The sequence below is a fragment of the Lupinus angustifolius genome, unplaced genomic scaffold (assembly GCF_001865875.1).
Source record: "Lupinus angustifolius cultivar Tanjil unplaced genomic scaffold, LupAngTanjil_v1.0 Scaffold_10_5, whole genome shotgun sequence".
In the NCBI taxonomy this organism is placed as follows: domain Eukaryota; kingdom Viridiplantae; phylum Streptophyta; class Magnoliopsida; order Fabales; family Fabaceae; genus Lupinus; species Lupinus angustifolius.
In genome coordinates, this window is record NW_017718319.1 from 64906 (window position 1) to 92495 (window position 27590).

The 27590-nt window shown below is 35.9% G+C and overlaps 3 protein-coding genes across 3 annotated transcripts in view; 1 reads left to right on the forward strand and 2 right to left on the reverse strand.

The window, feature by feature from the left end:
* The window catches only part of LOC109337742 (1-aminocyclopropane-1-carboxylate oxidase), a 3644-nt gene extending 2158 nt beyond the window's left edge, over positions 1–1486 (reverse strand). The window contains exon 1 of the mRNA XM_019574779.1: positions 830–1486. Within this exon, the coding sequence (XP_019430324.1) occupies positions 830–1344 (515 nt within the window). The 5' untranslated portion in view covers positions 1345–1486. The remainder of the gene's footprint in view (positions 1–829) is intronic.
* Positions 1487–4455: 2969 nt separating this feature from the next.
* Positions 4456–6430, forward strand: LOC109337743 (F-box/FBD/LRR-repeat protein At4g26340-like). The gene is made up of 3 exons (XM_019574780.1): positions 4456–5424; positions 5909–6058; positions 6158–6430. Exons 1-3 carry the CDS (start codon positions 4456–4458, stop codon positions 6428–6430), a joined length of 1392 nt encoding a protein of 463 aa, XP_019430325.1.
* Positions 6431–21995: 15565 nt separating this feature from the next.
* On the reverse strand, positions 21996–26449 carry LOC109337744. The gene is made up of 4 exons (XM_019574781.1): positions 26227–26449; positions 24951–25142; positions 22931–23122; positions 21996–22639 (listed from the first exon to the last, which is right to left on the reverse strand). Exons 1-4 carry the CDS (start codon positions 26447–26449, stop codon positions 21996–21998), a joined length of 1251 nt encoding a protein of 416 aa, XP_019430326.1.
* Between the last annotated feature and the right edge of the window lie 1141 nt (positions 26450–27590).

The following is a 27590-nucleotide window of genomic DNA, read 5'->3' on the forward strand; positions in this document are numbered from 1 at the left end:
ATATATATATATATATATATATATATATATATATAAAATACTATTTTAAATGTAATAGAATTATCTCGTACTAAAATTTGTACTAAATGAATAAACAAATAGATTGTTATGATAAAAAATGTATTTTTAAATTATAACTATACATTACTAGATTATAGACTAAAAAAATAAATTAACACATCAAACTCAACATCCACTTTTTACTTACTTTTCTTCATAAAACCTAACAAAAAAAAAAACAAAATCATTCCACTTTTTTTTGTATAACCAAGTGTATTTCATACCCAATTGTTAAAGAACTAATATCTTTCGATAAATGTGATTGCCACTTACAATAAATATTGCTCATAAAAATTGAATATTAAGCATTTTTGTCTGCCTGAAATCCATTGTGCCGTACATCACTAACTCTTTTGAGATTGTGACTGTCTCTCCTAACAAGTGTTGTTATCAGGATCGAACCTTAGACCTTTTGGTCATTCTAAGGATTTAGTGGATCTTATATCATTAGATCAATGTCTTATATTTTACTACAAATACCAAACCCATTGAGCCTTACATCACTACATCAATGTTTTGTTGGTATTCCACTAAGGGACTAATCTCTTTTGAGATATGTGACTGTCTCTCCTAACAAATTTTGTTATCAAAATCGAACCTTAGACCTTTTAGTCATTCTAGAAATTTAACAGATCTTATATCACTGGATCAATTTCTTATCTTTTACTACAAATACCTTAAATCACAGTCATATGTAAAATTATAAAAAACAGTTGAATAACTTACAATAACTAATATAATAAAATGTGAATAATGGTATGGTTGTTACCTAAATTTTGTATATCCAATTGGCAAAATTCCCTCCATTTTCAACTTCAGCTCTTCATCTTTGCACCACACAAATTCTTCACTTAACTCACCTCCCATCTCCTCCTCTTCAAACCCCCACGCTTTCTCCTCCGTCCTCATCACCGCGGCTCGCTTCTCCGCCGCCACATCAAATATCCCCAAGGCAGCCTCTGCCGTCGAAGCCATCAGTTCCCTCGGAATCCCGTGGTTCACCAGCTGAAAGCACCCTATCCTAGCCATAGAATCTGAAACCACATCATACACAGCCTCATCCTCGTGGAAACACAAGGACACGAAATCAACCTTTGGAGGAGTTTCTAAATTCTTCTGCTTCGGGAATATCTTATCTGGTAACACCAGATGAGGTACCCGAAGTGAGGTCTCTAGAAACTCCGAAAGAACATCGTCATTTGTAAGCGATGATGTTCTTCCGGAAGCAACTGGAGACGGTGGTGGAGCACGGAAATCAATCGGAATAGTTTGAGGCGTTAACATTAATGAAATTAGTGAATTATAAGAAGGGATGAGTATTTAAATGGAAGAAGAAAAAACGAAGGAAGCAGCTATAATAGCGTGTCTAGCGCATCTCCAACATTGGTTCTGGGAATCATTACGACGTCGTTAGCTTTTTCTTTTTCCCATTTTGCTTTTTCGCTTTTTTGCTTCCTTCTTCTTTCTTTACAGCAATGCTACCACTGTGTGTTACTCATTATTTTCATTTCATCATACCAAAAGGATTAACTATGGGATAAACATAGTTTTAAATTGTGCTGATGGAAGTGGTCTTCTTGTTTAAATTATTACTTGATATGGTTTGTTGTGACTTAAATGTAATTTAATATAATTATCTTGTGATTTGATGTAGTTATATTATTGTAATTTAATGTGAACAACACTTATAGTATATAATTTAAAGAGTAATACTATATTTTTCTACTAGTCCTCTTAACTACAAAAAAGTATTATATGTTACTTTTAAACAATCAATCATTATTAAATAAAATTTCAACTTACAATATATATATATATCATTATCTTATGAGTAGGAGAATAATTAGGAGGATTTAGTAGAATTATATATCATTTTCCTAATTTAAAATAATCATTCTTAATTACTTTATTTTTTAAGACTGTAATGGAAGCATACATTCTTTTAAGGATTTAATATCGTCCTCTCTTTATTTTATTGTGTTAAAAGTGTTTTCCAATAGACATAGTAAACAAGAAAAGTGGCACTTTCGTTTTCAAGGTTAAGCTTTAAAGAATATTGGTATGAAACTAAATAATAATGTAGAAATTTAGCTTCGGTGAGATGGGAGAAAGTGTATAGATCTAGAGAGGAATATGATATTGGGATTAAAAATTTATTTTATGTTTAACTTAGCTCTATTAGGTAAATGGAGATGAAGATTGTTATGTAAGGGTGATTCTCTTTGAGTAAAAGTCTTAATCGAGATATGAGAATGGGTTTTTAAGGTGTATAAGGGATGGTAACTTAGAGTGCTTCAGAAATGGCTCCTCTTGGTAGAGAGAATGGGGAAATCTTAGTTAGACCAAGGAAGGAATTGAGTGCGATCAAGTAAATGTCGATATCTGCATGTCTTTGGGTAGTGGATCTTCTATTAATTTCTGGACTAACTTATGGGTGGGGAGTGTTACCCTAAAAAACTCTTTTGTTAGATTATTTCAGGTGACTCTAGATAAATTGACAATATTGATTCCTTGAGTGCATAAAGTAATGAAGTTTGGTCATAGAGATTGAGATTGATAACGAATTTGTTCACTTAGGAGGAAGAGGAATATGAAGAGCTCCTCCGACATCTCCACGACTCTACGCCTAAACAACATACTGATGATACTTGGATCTAGATTCATGACACAATTGGACAACACTCGATGATGAATGCTTATCATACTCTACAAAAGATGGAAGGAAGTCGTGGTCTTGGTTTCTTCAAAACACTTTGAGCTTGTAATGCTCCGACAAAGGTGAAGTGCATGGTATGGACCTTGCTTATAGAGGTGGAATAAATGCTCAAGATTCTCTTATTTGTTCTCTTTGTGGTGAGGTGGAGGAATCTAATAGTCATTTATTTTTCTCATTATTTTTTTCATATCTTGTTTGACAAAAGCTTTATTCTTACTTTGGGCTCTCAACTATCATCAATAACGATGTCTCTATTATCAATCAATGAAAACGCTATAAGGTTGGAGAACAAGAAACAACAATTATGGGTGACCCTTTAGTTTGTCACAATTTAGACTATTTGACACATTAGGAACACATTTATTTTAGATAATAAGAGGTTCCAACTAGATGAAGTGATAGATCTTTTTTTTTTGCACTCTTAGAGCCTTCTCCACGCCCGCTTTCCTTTCCTTTCTTATTCTCTTGTTGATTGGGTGAGACACTCATTAAATTATTTCTTTCTTTGTTAATTTAAGAATTAGGTGGATATAGAAGTACCACTTATTCTCCTAATTTCTTTATCTCTTAATTAATAAAGATTTCATAGTTTATCAAAAAAATGTAGAAACTTAAATAAAATTAAAGATGGAAATGGTGGAAGTTAAGAAAATAAAATGGTAAAGGGAGAATGATGTCACGCCTAATCATGAATGATAAACCCTAAACTTCTCATTATGGATGAATATTGGCAACCTAAACTTCTTTATTCGATCCTGAATGTTGGTTGAATTATTTTTGAATTTGGACTTAGACTCGAAGTTAATCCGACCGAAAATATCAACCGAATTTGTCTTTGACCCCCGAACCTAGACACAATTAAATATAATACATATATTCATCTTAGATAAAATCTTCTCAATATTACTTATTATTATGAATATGTAATTTGATATATGAAATGATATATGTATATAGAGTGTTAATCATGTGTATATAACGAAAAAGTTAGAGAGTCGATAATACTTTTGACCAAAGAAATATCATTATTCTATATACAATTGAATAGAGAAACATATAAACATGATGAATGAATGATCATGAAACCGGTCGAGTCGGGTCATACTTGTTTATACTGAGCACTAAATATTAACTGAATCTAATTTTTTAACCCAAACCTAACCATACACTCAATCCTATTTGAATCCAATCACGATTGGACAAAACTAGATGAAGAAGTAAGGTCGAGTCATGCTCACCTTATTTCTATTAGTATGCATTCAGCATATTGTACAACATGATTAATTCTCCATTGATTCAAAAACAACCTTCTGACTTCTAATACATCTATTAATATATTTCCCCCACTAAATATCCTTGGACAATGAGAAGACAAAATGGAAAAGGGAAACAATCAGCTAACTTTGTGTGGTTCAAGGACTAGAACTTCAAGACAAACTTTATTTTACACTAACGAAATATGCATCACGATGAATGTCATTATATATAAGAATCCATGTTTGAAACATCCTAAGTTATATACACTGACTGCATCAATTTAAGATTTCATTTTATCCTAGTACTGGAAATAAAACTGTCCTAAAGTCGAACAGTCACTGAAACAATTTTATAATTGTACTGTTTTGCTTCAAAACTCTAAACCTTTGAAAGCCAAAACTTCGTTTGACTCAAAATCAACAATGACCAACCCTTCCATTTCAGAAGAACCCATTGACATGATGGATACCTTACCAGATTCCTTATTCTTCCATATCCTTACTCTTCTCCCAACCAAATCCGCCGTCGTCATCTGCATGCTCTCTCCCCGTCGCCGCCGCAATCTCTGCCACCAACTCGATTTCCTCGACTTCACCAACTTTGATTTCTTATACTGCCCTCGACTTCGCAATCCCCATTTTGATGATGAAACTGTGTTCCACCACATGGGTTTGCAACTCAAAACCTTAGATACTCGTTTCGTTGATTTCATCAATGGAGTTTTCTCACTTCGCACCATGCAATGTGTTCGAAAGTTTCGTATCTCATGCACGTATGATTTGGACACGACCTTCTATTTATACTCCCTTGAATCTTGGATTCTCGCCATTGTTGGGCCTCACCTTCAAGAACTGCAACTCTTTCTCCCTTCTGCCACTTACAACGTATTCTACTTACCCATCAGTGTATTTTCTTGCACCTCACTTGTGTCACTGAGTCTTTTTGGTACAATTATTTTGCAAAAACCATCGTCACCAGTTCATTTGCCATTACTCAAAACCCTAGAAGTTGATGTCTTCAATGCGCAACCGGCGGAATCCATTTCCACCATCCTCTTGGGGTGCCCTATTCTTGAGTCTCTGTATCTCGGTTTACATAGCTATTTTATTGATGTACCCTTGATTATGGTGCCTTCTTCTGTGAAGCGTTATACCTTGGTGGATCGCACGTTTTTTGACATTGATGATCTTGTCATAGCAACCCCATCATTACAATATCTTAATATCACCATAACTAGTTCGTGCCTCCAATTTTCTGTTAGTAGTTTGGATAATGTGGTGGAAGCACATCTTGATATATATTCTGAGGGTGGCCATGTTTCTTTAGTATTCGATCTTCTACGTGCACTGCGTAAAACCAAGTTTCTTGACTTGCGTTGTTCAACCATTGAGGTGATATGTTTTCAAATCATTTATCTACACTGCATTGTGTATTTGCTTGTTGGGTGTATTCAAGATTAGATATCATAGGATGAATGATCCCCTTTATAAATTGTCATGAAACCATTAGTCTTGCTATCTCTTCACTGAAGATGGGTTAAGGTTAGAACAGAAATTGACATTACTATTTGTTGAGAGTTACCTAATGTCAGACTCTTAAGGGTTGATGTTATTTCTTCTTTTTGGGTTTTACTCACCTATTTAGTAGTATATATTAATTTAACATAGAAGTAGTGTTTTCCACAACTCTCAATAAAAATATCATTTATTATGATATAAGCATAGGATTAGAGTCCAATAAAAAATTAGTCTATTAAGTACTACATTGTGTATTAAATGTGAGATTATTAACACTTTTTAACTAATTCTACAGTTAAAATCATTTACATAGTTTATTTTCCATTATATGTAACTTGACATTGTATTTTATGTGCAGTGCTTGCTTCTTGTGCCAGATTTAGATTTTCCCGAATTTAGCTATTTAATTCATGTGGAGCTTGTTCTACCAAATTTAAATTTTAGTTTTGTATTAGACATTCTTCAGAAATGTCCTATGCTTCAGGTTATTACAATTGAGAAGGATAAGGTTTGTTGTGGTTTTGAATTTAAGCTTTTGTATATTGTATTCTTTGATGTCATGTTTTGACCAATCTTGTGCCTTCACTATCTTGCTGTCTGTTGACAGAAACCTGAATCATCATTCTTGGAAAGGTGGACACCACCAACCACTGTTCCTAACTGTCTTGTATCACACCTAACCATGATTATATTTAGAGGATACCAAGGCTCCCCAAAAGAAGTGGCGTTTACTGCATATATTTTACTAAGAGGACTTGTTTTGAAGACACTAACAGTTCATACTCATTTTTCATTGAGTTTAGAGGAAAAGCATTGGATATTTGAACAATTATCTAACATGCCAAAGGCCTCTAACAAGTTTCAACTTGTATTTACTTAAGGTATAAGTTATGAACTTTCTCCATCTCTATCTCTGATTTATGGAATCAAAGTTTCCTATATTTGTGTTTACTTAGCACAACTGCACAAGTACTTGTTAGCTTTATTGGAGTGCAATTACACAACTCCAATGGGGAGGGTGTGCTTGGATAGAGAAATTTAAAAATGAATTTCAATTTTTTTGTGGTTGTAAAATCACTTACTATAAAATAACTTGTTTGGATACCTAAGTGAATAGATTTAGTTAAGTACTGTTTGTCCAAGACAAATAATTTCAATTTTCACCTTCAGAGGCTAGAATTATAAAACTCCTTATTGTTTCCCTCAAACTCTTTCTTCTCTCCAGTTTGCACTTCACCAGTCTCATTATGTTATCATGGCTTCTCCATTTTCTCTTTGGTAGCTCTATCTTGTGAATCTAATGACTTCCTATGGTGTGTCTTGTGTACCATATAGGTCTTGGTCATTCTTGTTCTACGAAATTAGACATTTCATTTTCTAGAAACAATATCTTCGTTTGTCCTATGTTTTGAGAGCAGGATATATTAAGAAATAAATTTCAGATTTACATAACTTTTTTCACAGCTACATCATTGCTATCTAGGAAGATACCTGGTGAAATAGACACTCACTTATTCTTGTTCAATGGATAAGGTGTAATTCTAAAACATGCATGTCCTCCTTTCTCTCCTCTAATTCATCTTCTGGAAGTTATAAATATTCCAAAATATTTGGCCAAGTACTGAAATTGTTACTAATTTGTCATGAACAATTCTAAGAGTAATAGGTTTGACTTGAATGCTGAACTTGTATTTGAACATACATTCCTAGATTTTGGCATATCACTGTCCATCATGCACTAAACAGAAAGAGATGCATAGAAGGACAAATAAACAATTAAGTTTTTTTTGCTTCATTCAGCATGAATTGTTACTTATAAATTTTTTCATATTATAAACTATTGCTTTTGCTCTCTTTGTTCTTATATCATATGATAAACTATTTGCCATGAACAAAGTTCTTTTTGAGAATTCATGGCTTTACATAGATGAGATGATGAAGCTTATATTTTTGTATTTTTGGAACTTTCTCAATGTCCACTTTCATAACTTCTCTTACTCTTATATAGAATGGGTGTGACACTTCACAATGTCTTCTTCTTTGTTAATTATTGAGATTGTATGGATAGGAGAGCCACTTGTTCTCCTAACTTATTTATAATAAACTTCTTTGTTGATAAAAAAGAAAACAAGAAAGGTTAAATCCTTTATTTACTCGTAACTTTTATTTTTGTTATAGAAGACCAGATTGAACATGTGCTGATAACTATAACTTATCTGTATCAAAATTTCTTGCAGCTTCTGTATTTACTTTAGGAAAAAGCATATTTAGTTGCATTAGTGTTATTGCCGAAGATTTAATAGCTGTTCAATAAACAAAAGTGTGTGTCTTCAAAAATGAGCATCATCGAAAATGAATTCTCTTTCCATCTTTTAATCAACACACATATAATACCCCCTTAGTACTTCAATTCTCTGAGTAAGATTCATTCCAACATGTCACCGAAGTAAAACTACAAGCTTGTTAATGATATATTTTTCTTTGAATATAATATTTATACATTGTCATTATAATAATATATATACATTTGATACATCGTATACATTTCATGGACTATGAGTATATACATCTTTTTTCTCTTTTACTTTTCCTAATTTGCTTTTCTCTCTCTCTCTCTCTCATAGCTGTTCAAGTCACCGATAGGTAGACAGGATATACAGAAACTAGCAATGGAAGTGTTTGGTGATTATCAAGTTATCCTAGAAGGCTTTGCTTGAGGAGTCTTTTGCATTAGTGTTATATGTATATTTGAAGACATGGTTATAAAATAGTTATTCAGGTTTTGAAAGGTGATTATGTAATATTTGAAGGACTTGTTAATGAATGTTATCTTATTTTGTGGCCAGTGATATAATCTATTTTATAATCTTAATTTTGACTTAGTAGTCAGCCATATGCATTGCCATCTTTGAAGACATAATTATATGTACTAACATTCATTTTTTTTGGGAAGGAGCCTGCTCTAATACTTTGCTAGTACTTTCTAGCACTAATGACTCTTTTTTCATTTCCAACTTTGTGTTTAACTTTTTTTGTCTTTGAACGAATATCTTTACTCTTTACCCTTAAGTTAGGGATGGTGATTAGGTAAAAATCTCTAAAACTCAGAAGTTCTAGAATAATTGAAACCTCTGACCTACCTTATATGTAAAGTTCATCTAGGAACTTAGTCTACTTTAAATTGTTTTCATCCTTGAATTAGAAATAGAATACATACATGTTGTTCCCTAAAGTGCAACCTCATATTTGTGCCATGAGGTATCTAGTTCATTAGACAAAATTTCTACTATTATAGTTCCCTATTTCTTTGCCCTTAATTATAATTTTACTGTACTTTCAAGACATAATAGAATCTAATTATTGAAAGTCCATACTACAACTTCGAAAACCAATCCCCCTAAAACTCAATTATGTAGGTTATAGCAAACTAAAGAATTTGCACATATCCTTCAATCAATTTCCCCTTGTAACTACTAACACTTTCTTTTGCCTAATAAACATGTTCCTTATAAAATTAAAAACATCCTATGCTCTAGTTGTGCAAACAAGGTGGCTCCATCCCAAGCCCCCTTAATTTCTTACCAGCCTAAATAAATCTCTAAGGACTACAAGGTTGTGAAAAGTTTCCTTCACTTTCATGTTTATTCCTCCACATCAAAAGTTGTTAGAAATTCAAACCCTAAAAGCGTTTTCATTAACAACATCATGTTTAACAATACTATAATTCTGATTCAGTAAGAGTTAGTTTGGGAGTTGAATTTTGGAGGGGGAGGAAGGAAAAGGGAAGGCTTGAGAGCCATCTCACAAGTGTATTTCATACCTCCCAAGCCTTCCCTTTCCCTTCCTTTCCCTCCAAAATCCAACTCCCAAACTAGCCCTAAGAAATATTTTTTGAAGTTACCACCAAAAGGTTTGACTTGACACATTTGCATATTTGTGGTAAAATGTAGTCCAACCATTGTCGTCACCCCTAACGATATGAGTAATATCATCTTGACCAAAGATTCTTCTATCCTAGGAGTAATTGATATCTAATTTCTATTTAATGCAATATTTGATCAAGTTATTACTCTCAAATCTTTACTTCTACAATAAAGTGGAATAACATGAAACTAGATTCTTTTTTTGATAAGCAAACGAAATAACAGATTAAAAAAACATAAGAGGTACTAACCCATTATAAATTGAACTAGAGAAATATAGAGGAAAAACTAATTGCACCCTACAATACAAGCCCAATGATCCTTATACCAATTAGTAGAATAAAAAGGATTTAACCCCAAAGTATAAGAGAACCCAGACAAGTATCTTATGTGAATTAGGTTCATGAGATTGGTTGAAGGGGAAGCCATGTGTCAAAAAAGCTCTGCTAGGGTTTGATCTCAAACATTCTTGGATCTTCAGTGATTCATTCTTTACATTCCAAAACAATGATTCCTTGGACCTTTCTGGCCAATCTAGACAACTTTGCTTATGCAGAGGCAATCAACTCGAAATTTGCGGCTCCAAAAATCTCGGAAATCAAAAGTAAGAAATCTTTCGCACTAGCTCTCAAGGCCACTTGCGATATCTCCATTTCCAAGTTGTCCCAGCCATGTATTAAGGGAGATGGTATAACAGTTAAGATCCCGGAGGAGGAGTACCAAGCTGGGCTCCAACGATGTAAAATTCACCTTCATGGAAGGCTTATTCTATCTAAGGGAGATACACCCATTAAGTTCAATGAGCTTAGATATAAGCTTCAGGCACTATGGACCATGATTGGAACATGGACCATGATTTCCTTGGGTCGTGGGTTCTACGATTTTTCTTTCTCCTAGGTTGAGGACATGAGGACGATTTGTGCGGTGGGATCTTGGAGTCTGAAGCCAGGCTTTCCTAGGTTATCCCTGTGGACCCCAGATTTCAATCCTAGCTTTCAGAAGTTGTCTCATTCCCAATGTTGGTTTAAGATTTTGGGTCTTCCTCTTGAATATTGGAGTGCTAGGATCCTGTTTTCAATTGTTGGAGGGTTGGGCACCCCAATTTCGCTTGATGAAGCAACCACAACTAGGTCCTTTGGGCACTTTGCCAGGATTCTGGTGGACATAGATCTCAAGGGATCCATGCCAAATCAAATTCTGGTGGAACGAGAAGGATTTGCTTTCTTTGTTTACATAGAGTATGAAAACCTCCCCGAATTCTGCTATGGATGCCAATCCATTGGTCATCTGCTCTCTAACTGCAGGAGAAATAAAAAGGATATAGGAGTTGAAGTCTCAAGGCCTAAGAAAGCTAATCCTACAGAGAAAGCCTCAAAGCTCATCCCAGAGAATGAACCTGCTACAAGCACCGGTAGCAAGAGAAACATTCCAATTCAACACAGTGACCCTGACCTTGGCAAGTTGGGGCAATTGACTAATGAAAATCATGAGAATGATTTGATCATCAATTTGGAGTTCGACACTGGTGTAAATTTGCCAATGGATCATCTGCAAAGGGATGTTATCCCCCCTATGGTGGAGGTAGGTGACTTTGATGAGTCAAATGATGAGGAATCAAATGATACTAGAGTGGAGGATTCTATGGAGACTGATGGTATCACCAATGTGCAGCTTTTGCTAGCTGAGAATTTCACAGTTCAATCTCATGATCAAATGATCAATCTGCCTGCAGCAAAAGAGTCAAGAATTGTGGGTAGACTTTGGGCTGATGAAGGGGAGGAAGACATAGTTGAAAGGGGTGATGCTGACATAGCTGCGGAGGGAAACTACTCAAAAGTGTTGTCTAAATCTCAAAAGAAAAAACTGAGACATAAGCAAAGCTTGGAAATAGTTCATTTTACCCGAAGGGGTGGTTACCTAAATGTTTCCAAATGAAGGTGCTCTATTGGAATAGTAGAGGCATGGGCAATCATAAAACTAGATTAGTGTTTAAAAAGCTTTGTTCTGAAAATAAGCCTGATGTTGTGTTCATATCTGAGCCAATAGTGCTCTCTAATAAGATTAATCCCTTATTTTGGTCTGGTTTAAACCTCAAGCTCTTCACTGTCAATGATAGAGGCAACTTGTTGCCTAATATCTGGGGGCTTTGTCAGGTTGGCCTCAACCCAACCATCATTTTTAATTCCTATCAGCAAGTCTCCATTTCCTTGGTGTTGGATAGCCAACCTGTTTTTATTTGTGCTGTCTATGCTTACACTCAATACTTGATGTGTAGGTCCTTATGGTTTGATATTATTTCTCTGATTTCTGCCAATAATGGTCCTTGGTGTTGCATAGGGGATTTCAACTCTGTACTTGGTGCCAATGAGTGTAGAGGAGCATCTCTGCCTAATAGAATTGTTTGTGAAGATTTCAAAATGTTCTATGAGATTGGTAATCTGCATCATATTTTGACTAGGGTTGCTGAATTCACCTGGTCTAATAGAAGGAGGGGGGTGGCTCATACTGAAAAAAGATTAGACAGAGCAATCTGTAATGATAGTTGGCTCTCAGTTTGGCATCAAACCTCTTGCTTCACCCTTCCTAGATCTGCTTCAGACCATCATCCCTTGATGCTTTGTTCTTCTCATGGCTCTAACATTATGCACTCTCCTTTTAGATTCCATAAGATGTGGCTTCAGCATCAGGGCCTAAGGAGGGTGGTTGAGACTCACTGGTCTAGTAATGTAGTGGGATGCCCTATGTATGTGCTATCAAAAGAGCTCAAGGGTCTTAAGGCTATTTTGAAAATATGGAATAAAGAGGTCTTTGGTAACATTCATTTCAGGGTCAAGAATGCCTTAGCTTCAGTTGAGCTTATTCAGCAGAAACTCTCATTTGAGGGTCAAACTAATCTCCTTTTGGCTCAAGAGGAGTAGGCTCAAAAGGATCTGTTGGCGGCCTTAAATTTCGAGGAGGAGTTTTGGAAGGAGAAATCTAGACTGAATTGGAAGATTAGTGGTGACAGGAACACTAGCTACTTTCACAAAATTGCCAAAATCAGGTATGCCACTAAGTCTATGACAATGCTTAGAAAAGAGGATACCACTCTGCTTGATCAGTATGAAATTGCACAACATGTGTTGGAATTTTTCACCAACTTGTATGCCTCAGAGAATGAAATTCACCCTAGCAGCCTCATTAACCAGGTTATTCCTCAACTGGTTTATGAAGATGATAACACCATGCTTTCTTCAATCCTTTTGAATGACGAAATTAGAAATGTTGTTTTTGCAATGAATTGAGAGGGTGCCCCTGGCCCTAATGGGTTTGGTGGGTGTTTTTTCCAGGAATTTTGGGATATCATTGGTCATGATGTTTGTCAATCTGTGATTCAGTTCTTCACTCAAGGATGGATCCTTCCTAATCTTAACTCAAACAATATTGTTCTGATCCCTAAGTTCTCTGGTGCTGACAAAATTGAGGACTTTAGGCCAATTGCTTTGGCAAATTTTCAATTCAAGATCATCACCAAAGTTTTGGCTGATAGGCTGGCTCTTATTGCTCCAAAAATTATCTCTAACCAGCAGAGGGGCTTCATCAAAGATGGACATATCCAGGATTGCATTTGTATTGCTTCTGAAGCAATTAATCTCTTTGACCACAAGACCTTTGGTGGAAATCTAGCAATAAAGTTGGATGTTCCTCATGGACACCCTTGGCCTTTGGTTTTTCGAGTTCCTTCACCAATTGGGTAGGGTTGATCCTGAATTCAGCTAAGCTATCCATTTCTGTTAATGGTCAATCTGTGGGTTTTTTCAATTGCAAGAGAGGGGTTAGACAAGATGATCCCCTGTCTCCCCTTCTATTTTGTTTGGCTGAGGATGTGATCAGCAGAGGCTTAACTAATCTACTAGAGAGTGGGAGAATTAGCTCAATCTCTAGCCCTAGGATTGTCACCCCTAGTCATGTTCTATATGCTGATGACATATTGATTTTTTGTAGAGGGATCAAAAGGGATTTGTCTGCAATAAAGGATCTGTTCACTGTCTATGCTAAAATATATGGCCAATGCTTAAACCTTGGCAAGAAAAATTACCAATATCACCAGCTGGTTGGGTTTTGGGGCTGGTCAATTGCCCTTCAATTATCTTGGTGTTCCCTTATTCAAAGGAAAGCCAAAAGCTATTCATTTGCAGCCAATTTCAGATAGAATTGTTAACAAGCTAGCCAAATGGAAATGGTCTTGCCTCTCAATTATGGGTAGAGTTGAACTTGTTAAATCTATAATTCATAGCATGTTAGTTTATAGCTTTCATGTTTATAATTGGCCTGTCAATTTACTCAAAAGGATGGATAATTGCATAAGGAATTTCATCTGGTTTGGTGACACTCAGGTTAAGAAGCTTGTTACTGTTGCTTGGCATAAGGTTTGTTGCCCTGTCAAAGAGGGTGGTCTTGGCTTAAGATCAATTTCAACCATGAATCAAGCTGCAATTCTTAAGCTTGCTTGGGACATGAGCTCCTCCTCTCAGAAATGGGCAACCTTTTATAGGAAGAGATGTTCTAAAAGGCTAACATACACAAAGTCCTCTGTTTGGCCAGGGATCAAAAATTATTGGCATATGATCAAGGATAATTCCATATGGTTGTTGGGCAATGGAAAGAGCATAAACTATTGGCTAGACAATTGGCTGGGTTCTCCTCTAGCTGATCTCCTTGCAATTCCTCATCCAGTCTCTTCTGTTCTGTTGACCAAAGTTGCTGACTTCATGCAGGATTCCTCTTGGATAATTCCCTCGTGGTTGGCTAGGCTTTACCATGCAGTATGTCAGCAAATAGTCAATACTCCAATTCCTAGTGCCTCTATGGATGATAAATTGGCTTGGTTACACTCTACAGATGAAACCCTTACTATGAAAGAGGCCTATCTATTCACCAAACCTGCTCAACCTTAACACAATTGGTGCAAGCATGCTTGGTCAATATCAATCCCCCCTCAAAATCCTTTCTTACTTGGAGGCTTTACAATAACAAAATGCCAACTGATGAGAATTTGAAAGCTAGAGGCATGGCTTTGGGATCCATTTGCAATCTGTGTTGGTCCAGTGAAGAGACATCTCACCATTTGTTCTTTCATTGCAGTTTTGCAACTGATATCTGGAACTGGTTGAGTAGCCAAATTGGTTTTGAAATAGACAACTCTTCCATTAAAAACCTGCCGATTCTATCTAACAGGTGGAGCCCTCAAGTGAATCTGGTCCTTATGGTTAACATTATTAACTCCATCTCTGTTATCTGGTATTGTAGGAACAAAGCCATATTTGAGAATTTATCAATCTCCCTTGCTCAAGCAACTGCTAAAATTAAAAGTGATACTTCCTTTACAAGGAATTTTTCTAAGCTTTGTGTCAGGTCGTCCATGACTGAGTTCTCAATCGTTAAGGCTTTCAATGTGAATTGCAACTACAACAAGGCTCCTACAGTCTCTGAGGTTATGTGGAATCTCCCTTCTCCTGGTTAGGTAAAAATTAATTCGGATGGTGCTTCTAAGGGCTTTCCTGGGCATGTTGGGGGAGGTGCTATTTTTCGAGACAACCATGGTAGTTGCTTAGGTTGCTTTGCCTCTTACTTCAATATTCAAGACTCTCTTTATGCTGAAGTCATTGCTGCAATCTTGTCTATTCAAATTGCCTACTCTAAAGGTTGGCATCTCGTGTGGCTTGAGTGTGACTCAACTTGGGTGGTGGAAATCTTCAGGGGTCGTATGACGGTTCCTTGGAAGCTAAGTAACCTAATGCTAAAGTGCAGGAGCACTATGCTGGATATGCAAGTTCGAATATCACACATATATCGGGAAGGAAATGCCTGTGCTGACAAGTTAGCCAATTATGATGTCACCTCTAGGAGTGATTCTTGGTGGAATTGCCCCCTACTTTTATTTTGCCTGATTTTCGTAGAAACATGTTGCTTCTTCCTAACTATAGATTTAGGGATTTGTAATGGCTACTTTGTAATCCGGTTCTGCTAATCTATTTATGGGTGTGTTTCACCCTTGCCTTAAAAAAAAATTAGGTTCATGACATAAATGACACTAAACTCTGTCCCTTAAAAAATGAAAAACGTTTATCATAAGCCAAATTGACCAAACAATATAAATCTAGAGTATAATCCAAAGATGAGACCCTTTTGTCTTCTGGCATAAGCTTTTAAATTCAGCTTAGAAAGAGTTATACAAGATTTAGGGAGAAGATCCTATGAACAAAAAATACAAACCAAGTCTACATCTATCCAAATGATCAACCTATTTTGAAGCTCAATCTTCGTTGCTACCTTCCTTCTAAGCAGCTTTAGATTCTTTTTATTAAGCATCAACATATTAATTACCTAATATAAAACTTTGAACTTTTTTAATTGTTTTTTTGTATGTTATGTTATATGTATATGTGTATTATGTACTAAAGTCCCACATCGGTGTGTGGGGCTAATAGTTTTCATTTCCCATCTCATGGGAAACCCTTTTCGCTCCGCTTAGCCCTACCCACATTCAATAAGTTTACTTCAAGTTTTATGTATAAAAGGAAATGACTTCTAATAACTTGATTTGTCAAGCTATTCAGTTTCACTTGTAGATTGTTCTGAGGCTTAATTTACAAGGACACATTCACATACATCAATAACTAGGTAACTTTATTCCATTATTTCTTCCTTTTTATGAGCATTTATTTATTTAAATTATGTCTTATACTGTTTTATTTATTTATTTATTTTATTTATGAGTTTAAATTTCTTTGTTTATTTTTTCATTAGTTATATTTTCTAATAACCTGTGAGTTGTTTTTTTTGTATTTTTAATCCAACTTTTATTCGTTCCACATATAATAATAAAGATGAAAATCCTTAGTACGCGATTCATTTTGATGTATTATCCAGGAATGTCACAATTAATCGATAATATTTCCTGAACTAGGTTTTATCATCAATGATAATCTCTACCTAGATGCATTTGGAAGAGAATACAGTGGTGCTCCATCTATTGGCTTTCAGCTCAAGCACAACAAGGCATTTGGTGAAATGGGTGACAAAATGTTGGCCATGTGAGAATTTCCATCTTCCCTCTCTATCTCTTCAAACCCTATTTTTCCAACAATCAGATGCAAATTATTTCCATGTTCAATACATTTTGTGATGAAAATATCATTTGAGTTTACCATAATTGAATATAATTAATTATGAAAAAATGAAGTTAATGTTACTGCAATTACGTTCATCATATGATTATGTAGACTACTATCATACCACAATATTGTAACCTTAAACTTATTGTTCTTCCTTTGTTTTGAATTTGTCCTTAGCTTCTTTCCCATCATTAGCAAGAAGAGGAGAAACCTAATTCTGAATGCAAACTGCGACTTCATAGCAAATGGTTTTTTTGACCTTCCCCAAATCTTCCTATGAGTTGTTTCCTCTTGTAGCCCAAGCCTAGAAGAAGAAGTGGAATGGAGATTTTGGTGTTTATTTGGGTTTTATTGACCTTTGCTTCATGTTTGTAAAGCTTAGAAGGCACATGAGCTGCAAAGCTTTGCGACTTCTCAAACTCTTGCATACATATTGGGTATGTATAGTACCCATTTTTGTAGTTTGGAAGGCTATGAATATGAGATAGGAATCATGTTCACAACAATGTCATATTCTCTACTTCGGCTCAATGACATAGTATAACATGAATAAAAGAAAAATTTTAAAAACAAAAAATAACACTTTGATTAGCTTAGGACACGGAGCAGGACTATATTTGAAACAAATAATCTATATCCATGAATATCACCATCATATTCATTAATTTCATCAGTTTGGTAAGAAGAAGGAGCAACAATACATGGGAGTTTATTTTTGTTAATTCCATTAGGTGAAAGAATAGGAAAATAGTCAGAATTGGGGGTAAGTTTTCCATAAAATTATAGATATTATGAATAAGATTAAGACTTGGTTGTTAATCATACTGATAATTGGTATTGAGATTGTACATATAATGTTCTACAATTGATGTATCATACAAAATATTGGAACACATCAGTTATAGTATGAATGTTGCTTTAAGAATCATAATATAAGGATTGATTTATTTAAAGAAGTTTCTTATTCAACTATTAAATTTTTATATCTGATATTGAGTTAAATTTATTTGTCTCGCCAACATAATTTGGTTATTACATAAGCCCTAACTCAGTTTATAGCATAGGATACATATATACAACAAACAGATTAATTGTCCGTCTAGCTTAGTTGGTAGAGAGCAAGGCTCTTAACCTTGAGTGTAAGAAATTTTTTACACTGTTAGTATATCATATATCATTCATATTTTATAATAATTAACTCTAAATAAAATAAAAGTAATACAAATGAATGATATATGATAGATTATTACATTGTGAATCTATAGATAAAGAAAATCACAAAAGCATATTCTTAAGTTCATAGGATTTAAGAACAAAACAATGCACATCCGTAAGGAACCATATGGAATATGATACTAAAACATAAATATCATCTATTGTAACCACACACATTTATCAAGAAGTATACAAAGTCATACCTAATTCCATATTCTCAGATTTACTCATTTGATATACATTTTGAGAGGGTTTGAGTATGATGGTCTTTCTCAACTAAATCTTGAATTCTTTTTTGTACCTTCGTTTTCTCTCTGATAGGGAGGGGTGAAAACTATTTATGATTTGGTGTATTGGGGACCAGAACCGTTTGCATTAACATATAAGGTTCTCATTATCCCATATAGGTCAACCGTTTGAGTATTCACTCATCAGCTCATATTCATTATCAATTTTAGAAGTCCTATTAGTTGTCAAAAAATAAGTCACTTGTTTTATAACTCAAAAATAAATATCCGATATAATTATATTAAATATATGATGTCCACCTTAATTAAGAATTATGAATTTTCAACATGTATCTCTTCACTTGAGATGATGTTAAGGCTAGAACAAAAATGTACATACACAATTAGGTAGGAGTTAAATATATGAGGAGAGACTATTCCTCATAGATTAACAATCACATTAAAATTGATATGCTACCTAATGCATAATATTGCCACCCCTTAAGGGTGATAGCCTCATAGTAGTCCTTTTCCTTTTTGACTGTTTTACTAACTAACTACTATTTAATAATATACATTAATTCAACCTATAATAGGTAGCTTTTTATATGGCAGTACTCTCAACGAAAACACCAATTGTTAAGATATAATCATGAGTAGAGCTCAATAAAAAATTATTCTATCATACAGAAGAACCTCATAACTAAGTATCACAGTAGAGTGTGTGAAGCTTATCGAAAAAAACAGTAGAATATGTGACTTGTAACACTATTTTAACCAATTCTACAGATAAAATCACGTACATAGTTTATTTGCCATTATATGTAACTTGACATTGTATTTTATGTGCAGTGCTCGCTTGGTGTCCCCGCTTTAGATTTTACGAAATTTGGCTATTTACTTCGTCTAGAGCTTATTCTACCAAATTTAAACTTCAGTTTTGTATTGGACATTCTTCAGAAGTGTCCTATGCTTCAGGTTCTTACAATTGAGAAGGATAAGGTTTGTTTTGGTTTTGAGTTTAAGCCTTAGTATATTTAATTCTTTGATGTCATGTTTTGAACAATCTTGTGCCTTCATTATCTTGTTCTCTACGGACAGAAACATGGATCATCATTCTTGGAAAACTGGACACCACCAACTACTGTTCCTAACTGTCTTGTATCACACCTAACCATGATTATATTTTGAACAATTATCTAGGATGCCAAAGGCTTCTAACAAGTGTCAACTTGTATTTCTTTAAGGTATAAGTTATGAGATGGAGATCCTATGTCCCAAGATCCTTGTCCCACTCCCTGTTCCTCCAACCATAACTTACTACATCATTAAAAATTGTACATGCCAAATTATCCTTAATAAACAGAATACTAACACCGTTAACACTTTATTACATTCACTTCTTTCATTTTTTTAACTTCTAGGATAATGAACTTTCTCAAACCCTCTTTCACAAACTTCTCTTCTTTCATTGTTGAAGTCGTTGGCTAAGATTGTAGAGAAACAGGACACGTGCTCTCTTTGGGCGGTGGTGGTGCTATCGTAGGAGTAGTCATTATCGTCGTTGAATGTGGCAGTGCTGCTGTTGTGTTAGGATATGAGTCCAATAGTGGTGGAAGGTAAATAGAAGAAGGTGAACCGAATATATGGCCTAGGCTCCAGATGAGGTGTTATCTCTAGTCTTCTTGGAACTGTTTGTGGCGGTGCAGACATGGTGGAGCCATCACCAATGTTGTTCTTCTCGAACACACGCGATATCACCCATTCCTCTTATTCACTAAAGAAAAATAAACCATTTAATTTTAATTAATCAGTGAAAATAAAAAATGGATCCGCCATGTATAACATTTGTCACAGGCTAATGTAATTTGATGATGAAGATGTTTTACAGCAAAGGAAGATGAAAGGATATTAACAGTGTTAGTTTTAAAATTATTAAAATACAAAATAATGTGTCACTTTAAATTACATGGTTAAATATGATCGGTGGGGACAGGATTTGGCACATAGTGTTGGAACAGGTGATCATGTTACATAAGTTATGAACTTTTTACATCTCTATCTCTATAACTTATGGAATCAAAGTTTCCTAGATTTGTGTTTACTTAGCACAAGTACTTATTAGCTTTATTGGAGTGCAATTACTCAACTCCACTGGATTTGGTGTGCTTGGATAGTGAAATTTAAAAATGAATTATAATTTTATGGTTGTAAAATCATTTAATATGTTTAATTAGGTATTCTTTTCCATAATTTCAACTTCCACCTCTAAACTAAGTAGTTAATAATGCACTATCGTGTTGAGATAGCAGTATTGCGGTGGTTGTAGGCCCTTCAAAGTGATGAAGGAGAGTGTAGTGGCACAGATGGCCATCACGGTTGTCGCAAGTGAGAAAACAATGATTTCAATATAGGGATGACAATAAATATGGGTATTTCTAGTCACTATGCCAGATATCGTAATAAACAGCGGACATTCAACAGTGCAATTCTGAACGACGTCGTTGAAAATGAGATGGAAGAACATCAACAATGCATAATAAAGCAGACGCTGTCAATGTGTAACTTCAACAACGCATTCTTCACATTGCGCTGTTGAACATCAGTAACGTTTTTTTATAACGCTAGAGTGCAAACATCACCCCAAATAGATTAATTAGGCAGTACCAAACAGAACAAGAAACAAGAAAAAAGGGAAACAGAGCACCCTAAAAGGGGGCAATTACAATAGTTTGAACCTAAAGTTAGGAAGTCTATATCTATTCCTATTGAACTCAGTTCCAATAAAGGAAGGGATAGATTCCCACCAAGAGTCAGTTTTAGACAGAGTTCTGAAAGTAGCCAGTTTGTTCGCATATACATTCCCTTCTCTAAAAATATGAGATATTTTCAACTCCATAGTTCTGGTTAATTCACAGCAATGATACCACCTACTAAGAAGCTTCCAAGGAGGCACAACCTTGCCATTGAAAATATCCACCACCAAAGTAGAATCACATTCCAGCTAGACCGAATGCCATCCCTTATAGTGAGCCAAATTAATGGCTTTTATTGCAGAAGAAAGCTCAGCAAAGAGGGAATCTTCAATCCCATAGTAAGCTGCAAAACATCCTAAGAAAGCTCTCATATTATCTCTAAATATTCCGCCACCTCCAACATGCCTAGGTGATCTATGAGCAGCTCCATCCGTGTTAATTTTTTTCCAACTAGCCATGGGAGGATTCCAAATGACCTCAGAAATTTTTGGCAATTTGTTATAGTTTATGGCCACATTAAACACCTTCAAAATACTGAATTCAAACATAGAGTGACTAGCACATAAAGTGGTTGAATTACCTGTGAGAGAAACACTGCTCTTGATCCTATTAATGGCTTGACTGGTTGATATTTTTACCCTTCAAAATAGTATTTATTCCTGCAGAAGCAGATTGTTGAGATCGTGTTAAGAACCCCAGCAGTGATGACAACCTTTGTTTGAGGGCTCCAATTTTTATTACAAACAACAAGATGGTTTGGACAGAAGATGTATCAACATGAGAATTAATCACACTACTAAGCCAACTCCACATGGTAGAAGCAAAAGGGCAGTGGAAAAAGAGGTGATCCAAGGATTCTTAATTATTAGCGCAAAGGTGGCAGATAGAGGCCAAAGAAAATCCTCTTTTCTGTAAATTCTCATTGGTGGGCATCTTTTTTCTGTGCAGTCTCCAAGTGAGAAAAGATTTAGAAGGAGGGGTAGAGTGGGACCAAATTGATGTGCACCAATTTAACTGATTATGCGCAGGACAAACATGATTAAAAGCAGACTTTAAGGATAACACCCCATCACTAGAATTCTGCCAAATGAGCTTATCCTCTTTAATAGCCGAAGATAAGTGCATATTGGCTATTTCTTCTGCAATATGATGATGTGAAGCAGTAAGCTAGTCCAGAATTATCCAGTGAAAATCACTAATGAAATCCGCAACAGATGCTGTCAAAGTGACTTTGATTTCAACTGGAAGGTTCCAAGAATCAGCCAAGGGGGTTCCAAGCCAGTTGTCCATCCAATAATTAATGTCCTTACCATTTCCAACAATCCATCTAGAGTTTGCAATGACAGTGTGCCAATTATTTATGATACCAGGCCAAATAGAGGATTTAATATAAGAAGAGGTAGGCCTATTGACTATGCAGAACCTGTTTCTATAGAATAAAGCCCAGTCATGTTTGGAGGAGACCATATCCCAAGTCAGTTTAAGAATAACAGCTTGGTTCAACGCAGACAAAGATCTTATACCCAAAACTCCCTCGATAGGAGACCTACAGACCTGATTCCAAGCCACCGTAACCAATTTCCTAACCTTTGTGTCTCCAGACCAGATAAATTTTCTGATGCTTAAATCGAGGGACTTCAAAAGTTGAGAAGGCCAAGAATAGACATGAAAACTATAAAGCAGTATGCTATGAACAATAGATTTAACAAGCTCCACTCTGCCCATGATAGATAAAGCGAAACCTTTCCATTTAGCAAGCTTATTCACAATTTTATCCACAATTGGTTGCAAGTGGATCCACCTTGGCTTGCCTTTAAAAAGAGGGACACCCAAATAAGAAAATAGGAGTGTACCCGCTGAAAAGCCCAGCCAGGAGGAGAGGTTGAAAATTTTCCTTACAGAAGATTTAGTGTAGAATCTGCATTTGGAGAGATTAATAGCTTGACCCGAGGCTTGGGCATAAACATTGATTAAATCCTTTAGAGCCAAAAGCTCTATTTTAATTCCCTTACAAAAAATCAATATGTCATCCGCATATAAAATATGCTCGGAGTTTGAAGCCTAGCAGGACTAGAGGTCGTGCTAATTTTTCTGTCGGAGACCTGATATGGATAGCTTGGCAGATAGAAGGATAACACTAATCCAATTAGTGAATTTACTGTTAACGCCAAAAGCTTTTAGAGTGTTCAACAAGAAGTCCCAATCTATCGTGTCAAAAGCTTTCTTGATGTCAAGTTTGATTGCTAAGTTTCCCCCAAAAGTTTTATGCTCAAGGAGGTTAACCGCCTCAGAAGCTATACAAATGCAATATTTAATATGCATGTCCCTGACAAATCCTTTCTGATGAGTTGAGATTAATTTAAAGGCAATCTTGGCAAGCCTATCAGCTAGGACTTTGGAGATAATTTTTAATTGGAAGTTGGCCAAGGCAATGGGTCTGAAGTCTTCAATTTTGTTAGCACCACGAGTCTTTGGGATCAGGACCACAGTGTTTGAATTAAGGTTGGGCAGTAACCAGCTTTGAGTAAAAAATTGAGAAACCGAATTACATACATCAGCTCCCACAATATCCCATAAGGCTTGATAGAAACAACCCCCAAACCCGTCAGGGCCAAGTGCCCCTCCCCCATTCACTAACTACTGCTTTAATTTCCTCGGAGGAAGGATTCATAGTGAGCAGTTGGTTGTCCCCTTCAAAAACCAGATTGGGGATCACCGAGGATATTAGATTATTAGTGCTGGTGATGTTTGGCGAGACATACAACCCCGATAAATAGGATAATACATGACTAGAAATTTCATGATGATCCAACAAAATGTTATCACCGTCTTTTAATAAAGTCAAGGATTTGGCTGCTTGCCTTATTTTGGTTACCTTATGAAAGAAGTTGGAGTTCCTATCACCATTTTTGTGCCAATTGATCCGGGACTTTTCCATCTAGAAATCCTCCTCTATAGCTAAAGCACACAGCAACTCAGTTTGAGTTATAGCTTCTTGATCAAGCAGATTTTGGTCCTCACCCATATTATTAATACATTGCTGTATTGACTCAACATAATCCATGGCCGTTTTCACCCTTAGATGAATATTACCAAAAATAGTTTTATTCCAAAGCCTCAACTACATTTTGAGATTCTTAAGTTTTTGAGACAACACAAACATAGGACAACCCACCACAACAGAGGTCCAAGCTTCCTCAACCACCCTCCTACAATCCATGTGTTGCAACCACATTTTATGAAACCTGAACGGGATAGGTCTTCCATCAGATTCGGAAGAAGAACACAGTAGTAAAGGATGATGATATGAGCTTATTCTAGGTAAGGAGCAACATGAAGTGTGATGCCAAGCATAAAGCCATTTATCATTACAAATACTTCTGTCTAATATTTTTTCAGTGTGAGAGGAACCTCTCCTTCTGTTAGACCAAGTGAAATCAGCACCTCTGGTGAGGATGTGGGTGAGCTCGGCAGTATCAGAAAAGACTTTAAATTCAGCACTAGGAAGCCTAGGCGGAAGATAAAAGCCATGACACTCATTAGCACCCAAAACAACATTGAAATTCCCAATGCAGCACCAAGGACGAGGAAAGGAATTCATTAAGGAGAGAACATCATACCACAATTGCCTTCTCTGAAGATAATGAGTGTGAGCATACACCGCGCACACATAAAATTGCTAATTATCAACAGTAACAACGATAGAGATTTGTTGACTAGAGGAAGAAACCAAAGTAGGAGAGACATCCTTATTGCAAAGACCCCAAATATTTGGGAGCTAGGGGTCCCTATCATTCACAAGGAACAACCGAAGATTAATACCAGCCCAAAACAGAGGACTAATTCTATTAACATGAATCATAAGCTCAGAAACGAAAACTAAGTCTGGTTTATGTGCAAGACAAATATTTTTCAGAACCAATCTGGTTTTAGAGTTTCCTAAACCTCTACAGTTCCAGTAAAGAACTTTCATCTAGCAGAATTGATGTAACCACCCTTACAGGTAAAATGTATTCTTTCTTGACTACTTACAAAAAATCAATATGTCATCCGCATATAAAATATGCTCGGAGTTTGAAGCCTAGCAGGACTAGAGGTCGTGCTAATTTTTCTGTCGGAGACCTGATATGGATAGCTTGGCAGATAGAAGGATAACACTAATCCAATTAGTGAATTTACTGTTAACGCCAAAAGCTTTTAGAGTGTTCAACAAGAAGTCCCAATCTATCGTGTCAAAAGCTTTCTTGATGTCAAGTTTGATTGCTAAGTTTCCCCCAAAAGTTTTATGCTCAAGGAGGTTAACCGCCTCAGAAGCTATACAAATGCAATATTTAATATGCATGTCCCTGACAAATCCTTTCTGATGAGTTGAGATTAATTTAAAGGCAATCTTGGCAAGCCTATCAGCTAGGACTTTGGAGATAATTTTTAATTGGAAGTTGGCCAAGGCAATGGGTCTGAAGTCTTCAATTTTGTTAGCACCACGAGTCTTTGGGATCAGGACCACAGTGTTTGAATTAAGGTTGGGCAGTAACCAGCTTTGAGTAAAAAATTGAGAAACCGAATTACATACATCAGCTCCCACAATATCCCATAAGGCTTGATAGAAACAACCCCCAAACCCGTCAGGGCCAAGTGCCCCTCCCCCATTCACTAACTACTGCTTTAATTTCCTCGGAGGAAGGATTCATAGTGAGCAGTTGGTTGTCCCCTTCAAAAACCAGATTGGGGATCACCGAGGATATTAGATTATTAGTGCTGGTGATGTTTGGCGAGACATACAACCCCGATAAATAGGATAATACATGACTAGAAATTTCATGATGATCCAACAAAATGTTATCACCGTCTTTTAATAAAGTCAAGGATTTGGCTGCTTGCCTTATTTTGGTTACCTTATGAAAGAAGTTGGAGTTCCTATCACCATTTTTGTGCCAATTGATCCGGGACTTTTCCATCTAGAAATCCTCCTCTATAGCTAAAGCACACAGCAACTCAGTTTGAGTTATAGCTTCTTGATCAAGCAGATTTTGGTCCTCACCCATATTATTAATACATTGCTGTATTGACTCAACATAATCCATGGCCGTTTTCACCCTTAGATGAATATTACCAAAAATAGTTTTATTCCAAAGCCTCAACTACATTTTGAGATTCTTAAGTTTTTGAGACAACACAAACATAGGACAACCCACCACAACAGAGGTCCAAGCTTCCTCAACCACCCTCCTACAATCCATGTGTTGCAACCACATTTTATGAAACCTGAACGGGATAGGTCTTCCATCAGATTCGGAAGAAGAACACAGTAGTAAAGGATGATGATATGAGCTTATTCTAGGTAAGGAGCAACATGAAGTGTGATGCCAAGCATAAAGCCATTTATCATTACAAATACTTCTGTCTAATATTTTTTCAGTGTGAGAGGAACCTCTCCTTCTGTTAGACCAAGTGAAATCAGCACCTCTGGTGAGGATGTGGGTGAGCTCGGCAGTATCAGAAAAGACTTTAAATTCAGCACTAGGAAGCCTAGGCGGAAGATAAAAGCCATGACACTCATTAGCACCCAAAACAACATTGAAATTCCCAATGCAGCACCAAGGACGAGGAAAGGAATTCATTAAGGAGAGAACATCATACCACAATTGCCTTCTCTGAAGATAATGAGTGTGAGCATACACCGCGCACACATAAAATTGCTAATTATCAACAGTAACAACGATAGAGATTTGTTGACTAGAGGAAGAAACCAAAGTAGGAGAGACATCCTTATTGCAAAGACCCCAAATATTTGGGAGCTAGGGGTCCCTATCATTCACAAGGAACAACCGAAGATTAATACCAGCCCAAAACAGAGGACTAATTCTATTAACATGAATCATAAGCTCAGAAACGAAAACTAAGTCTGGTTTATGTGCAAGACAAATATTTTTCAGAACCAATCTGGTTTTAGAGTTTCCTAAACCTCTACAGTTCCAGTAAAGAACTTTCATCTAGCAGAATTGATGTAACCACCCTTACAGGTAAAATGTATTCTTTCTTGACTACTTTTTTCTTCAACTTCTTCTTTTGAGACTTAGATAAAACTTTGTTGAAATTATCATCCTCCTCTATATCTTTTTCATCCTCGTCGCCCCAAAATCTTCCCACAACTTTAGAGTCTCTAGCCGCCGTGAGATTCTTCATTTGATTTGGCGATTGAACCACAAAATTAGGTTGTTGAGGCATCAAATGAACAACATTTGAGAGTTCCACTACTGTATTTTTTGAAACCTCTAGTTCATTTTTCAGAGATGCAGCATCAGATGAAACTTCTCGCAAATCATCAGAATTGTGTTCATTCATTTCCGGAGTTGAAACCACCCTTTCTATACCTTCTATATCTCCATTCATGTTATCAATTTCTAGATTGATAATAAAATCTTTTTCTTTAACCGCAACTGGGTCTTTACTCCGAATATCCTTTTCAACCACAATTTTAGGACCCTTCTCTATAGACTCCTTTTGGATCAACTTGCGACAATTTGAGACTAGATGACCAATAGATTGACACCCAAGACAAAAATCGGGGAGATTTTCGTACTCAATCAAAACAAAGAAAGCAAAACCCTCTCTCTCCACAAGGATTTGGTTTGGAAAATCCCCTTTTAGATCAATATCCACCAGAATCCTCGCATTATGCCTAACCGATCTGTTATTTGTTGGGTCGTCTATAGAGATGGGGGTACCAACCCCTCCCGCAATGGAAAAGATTATTCTCGG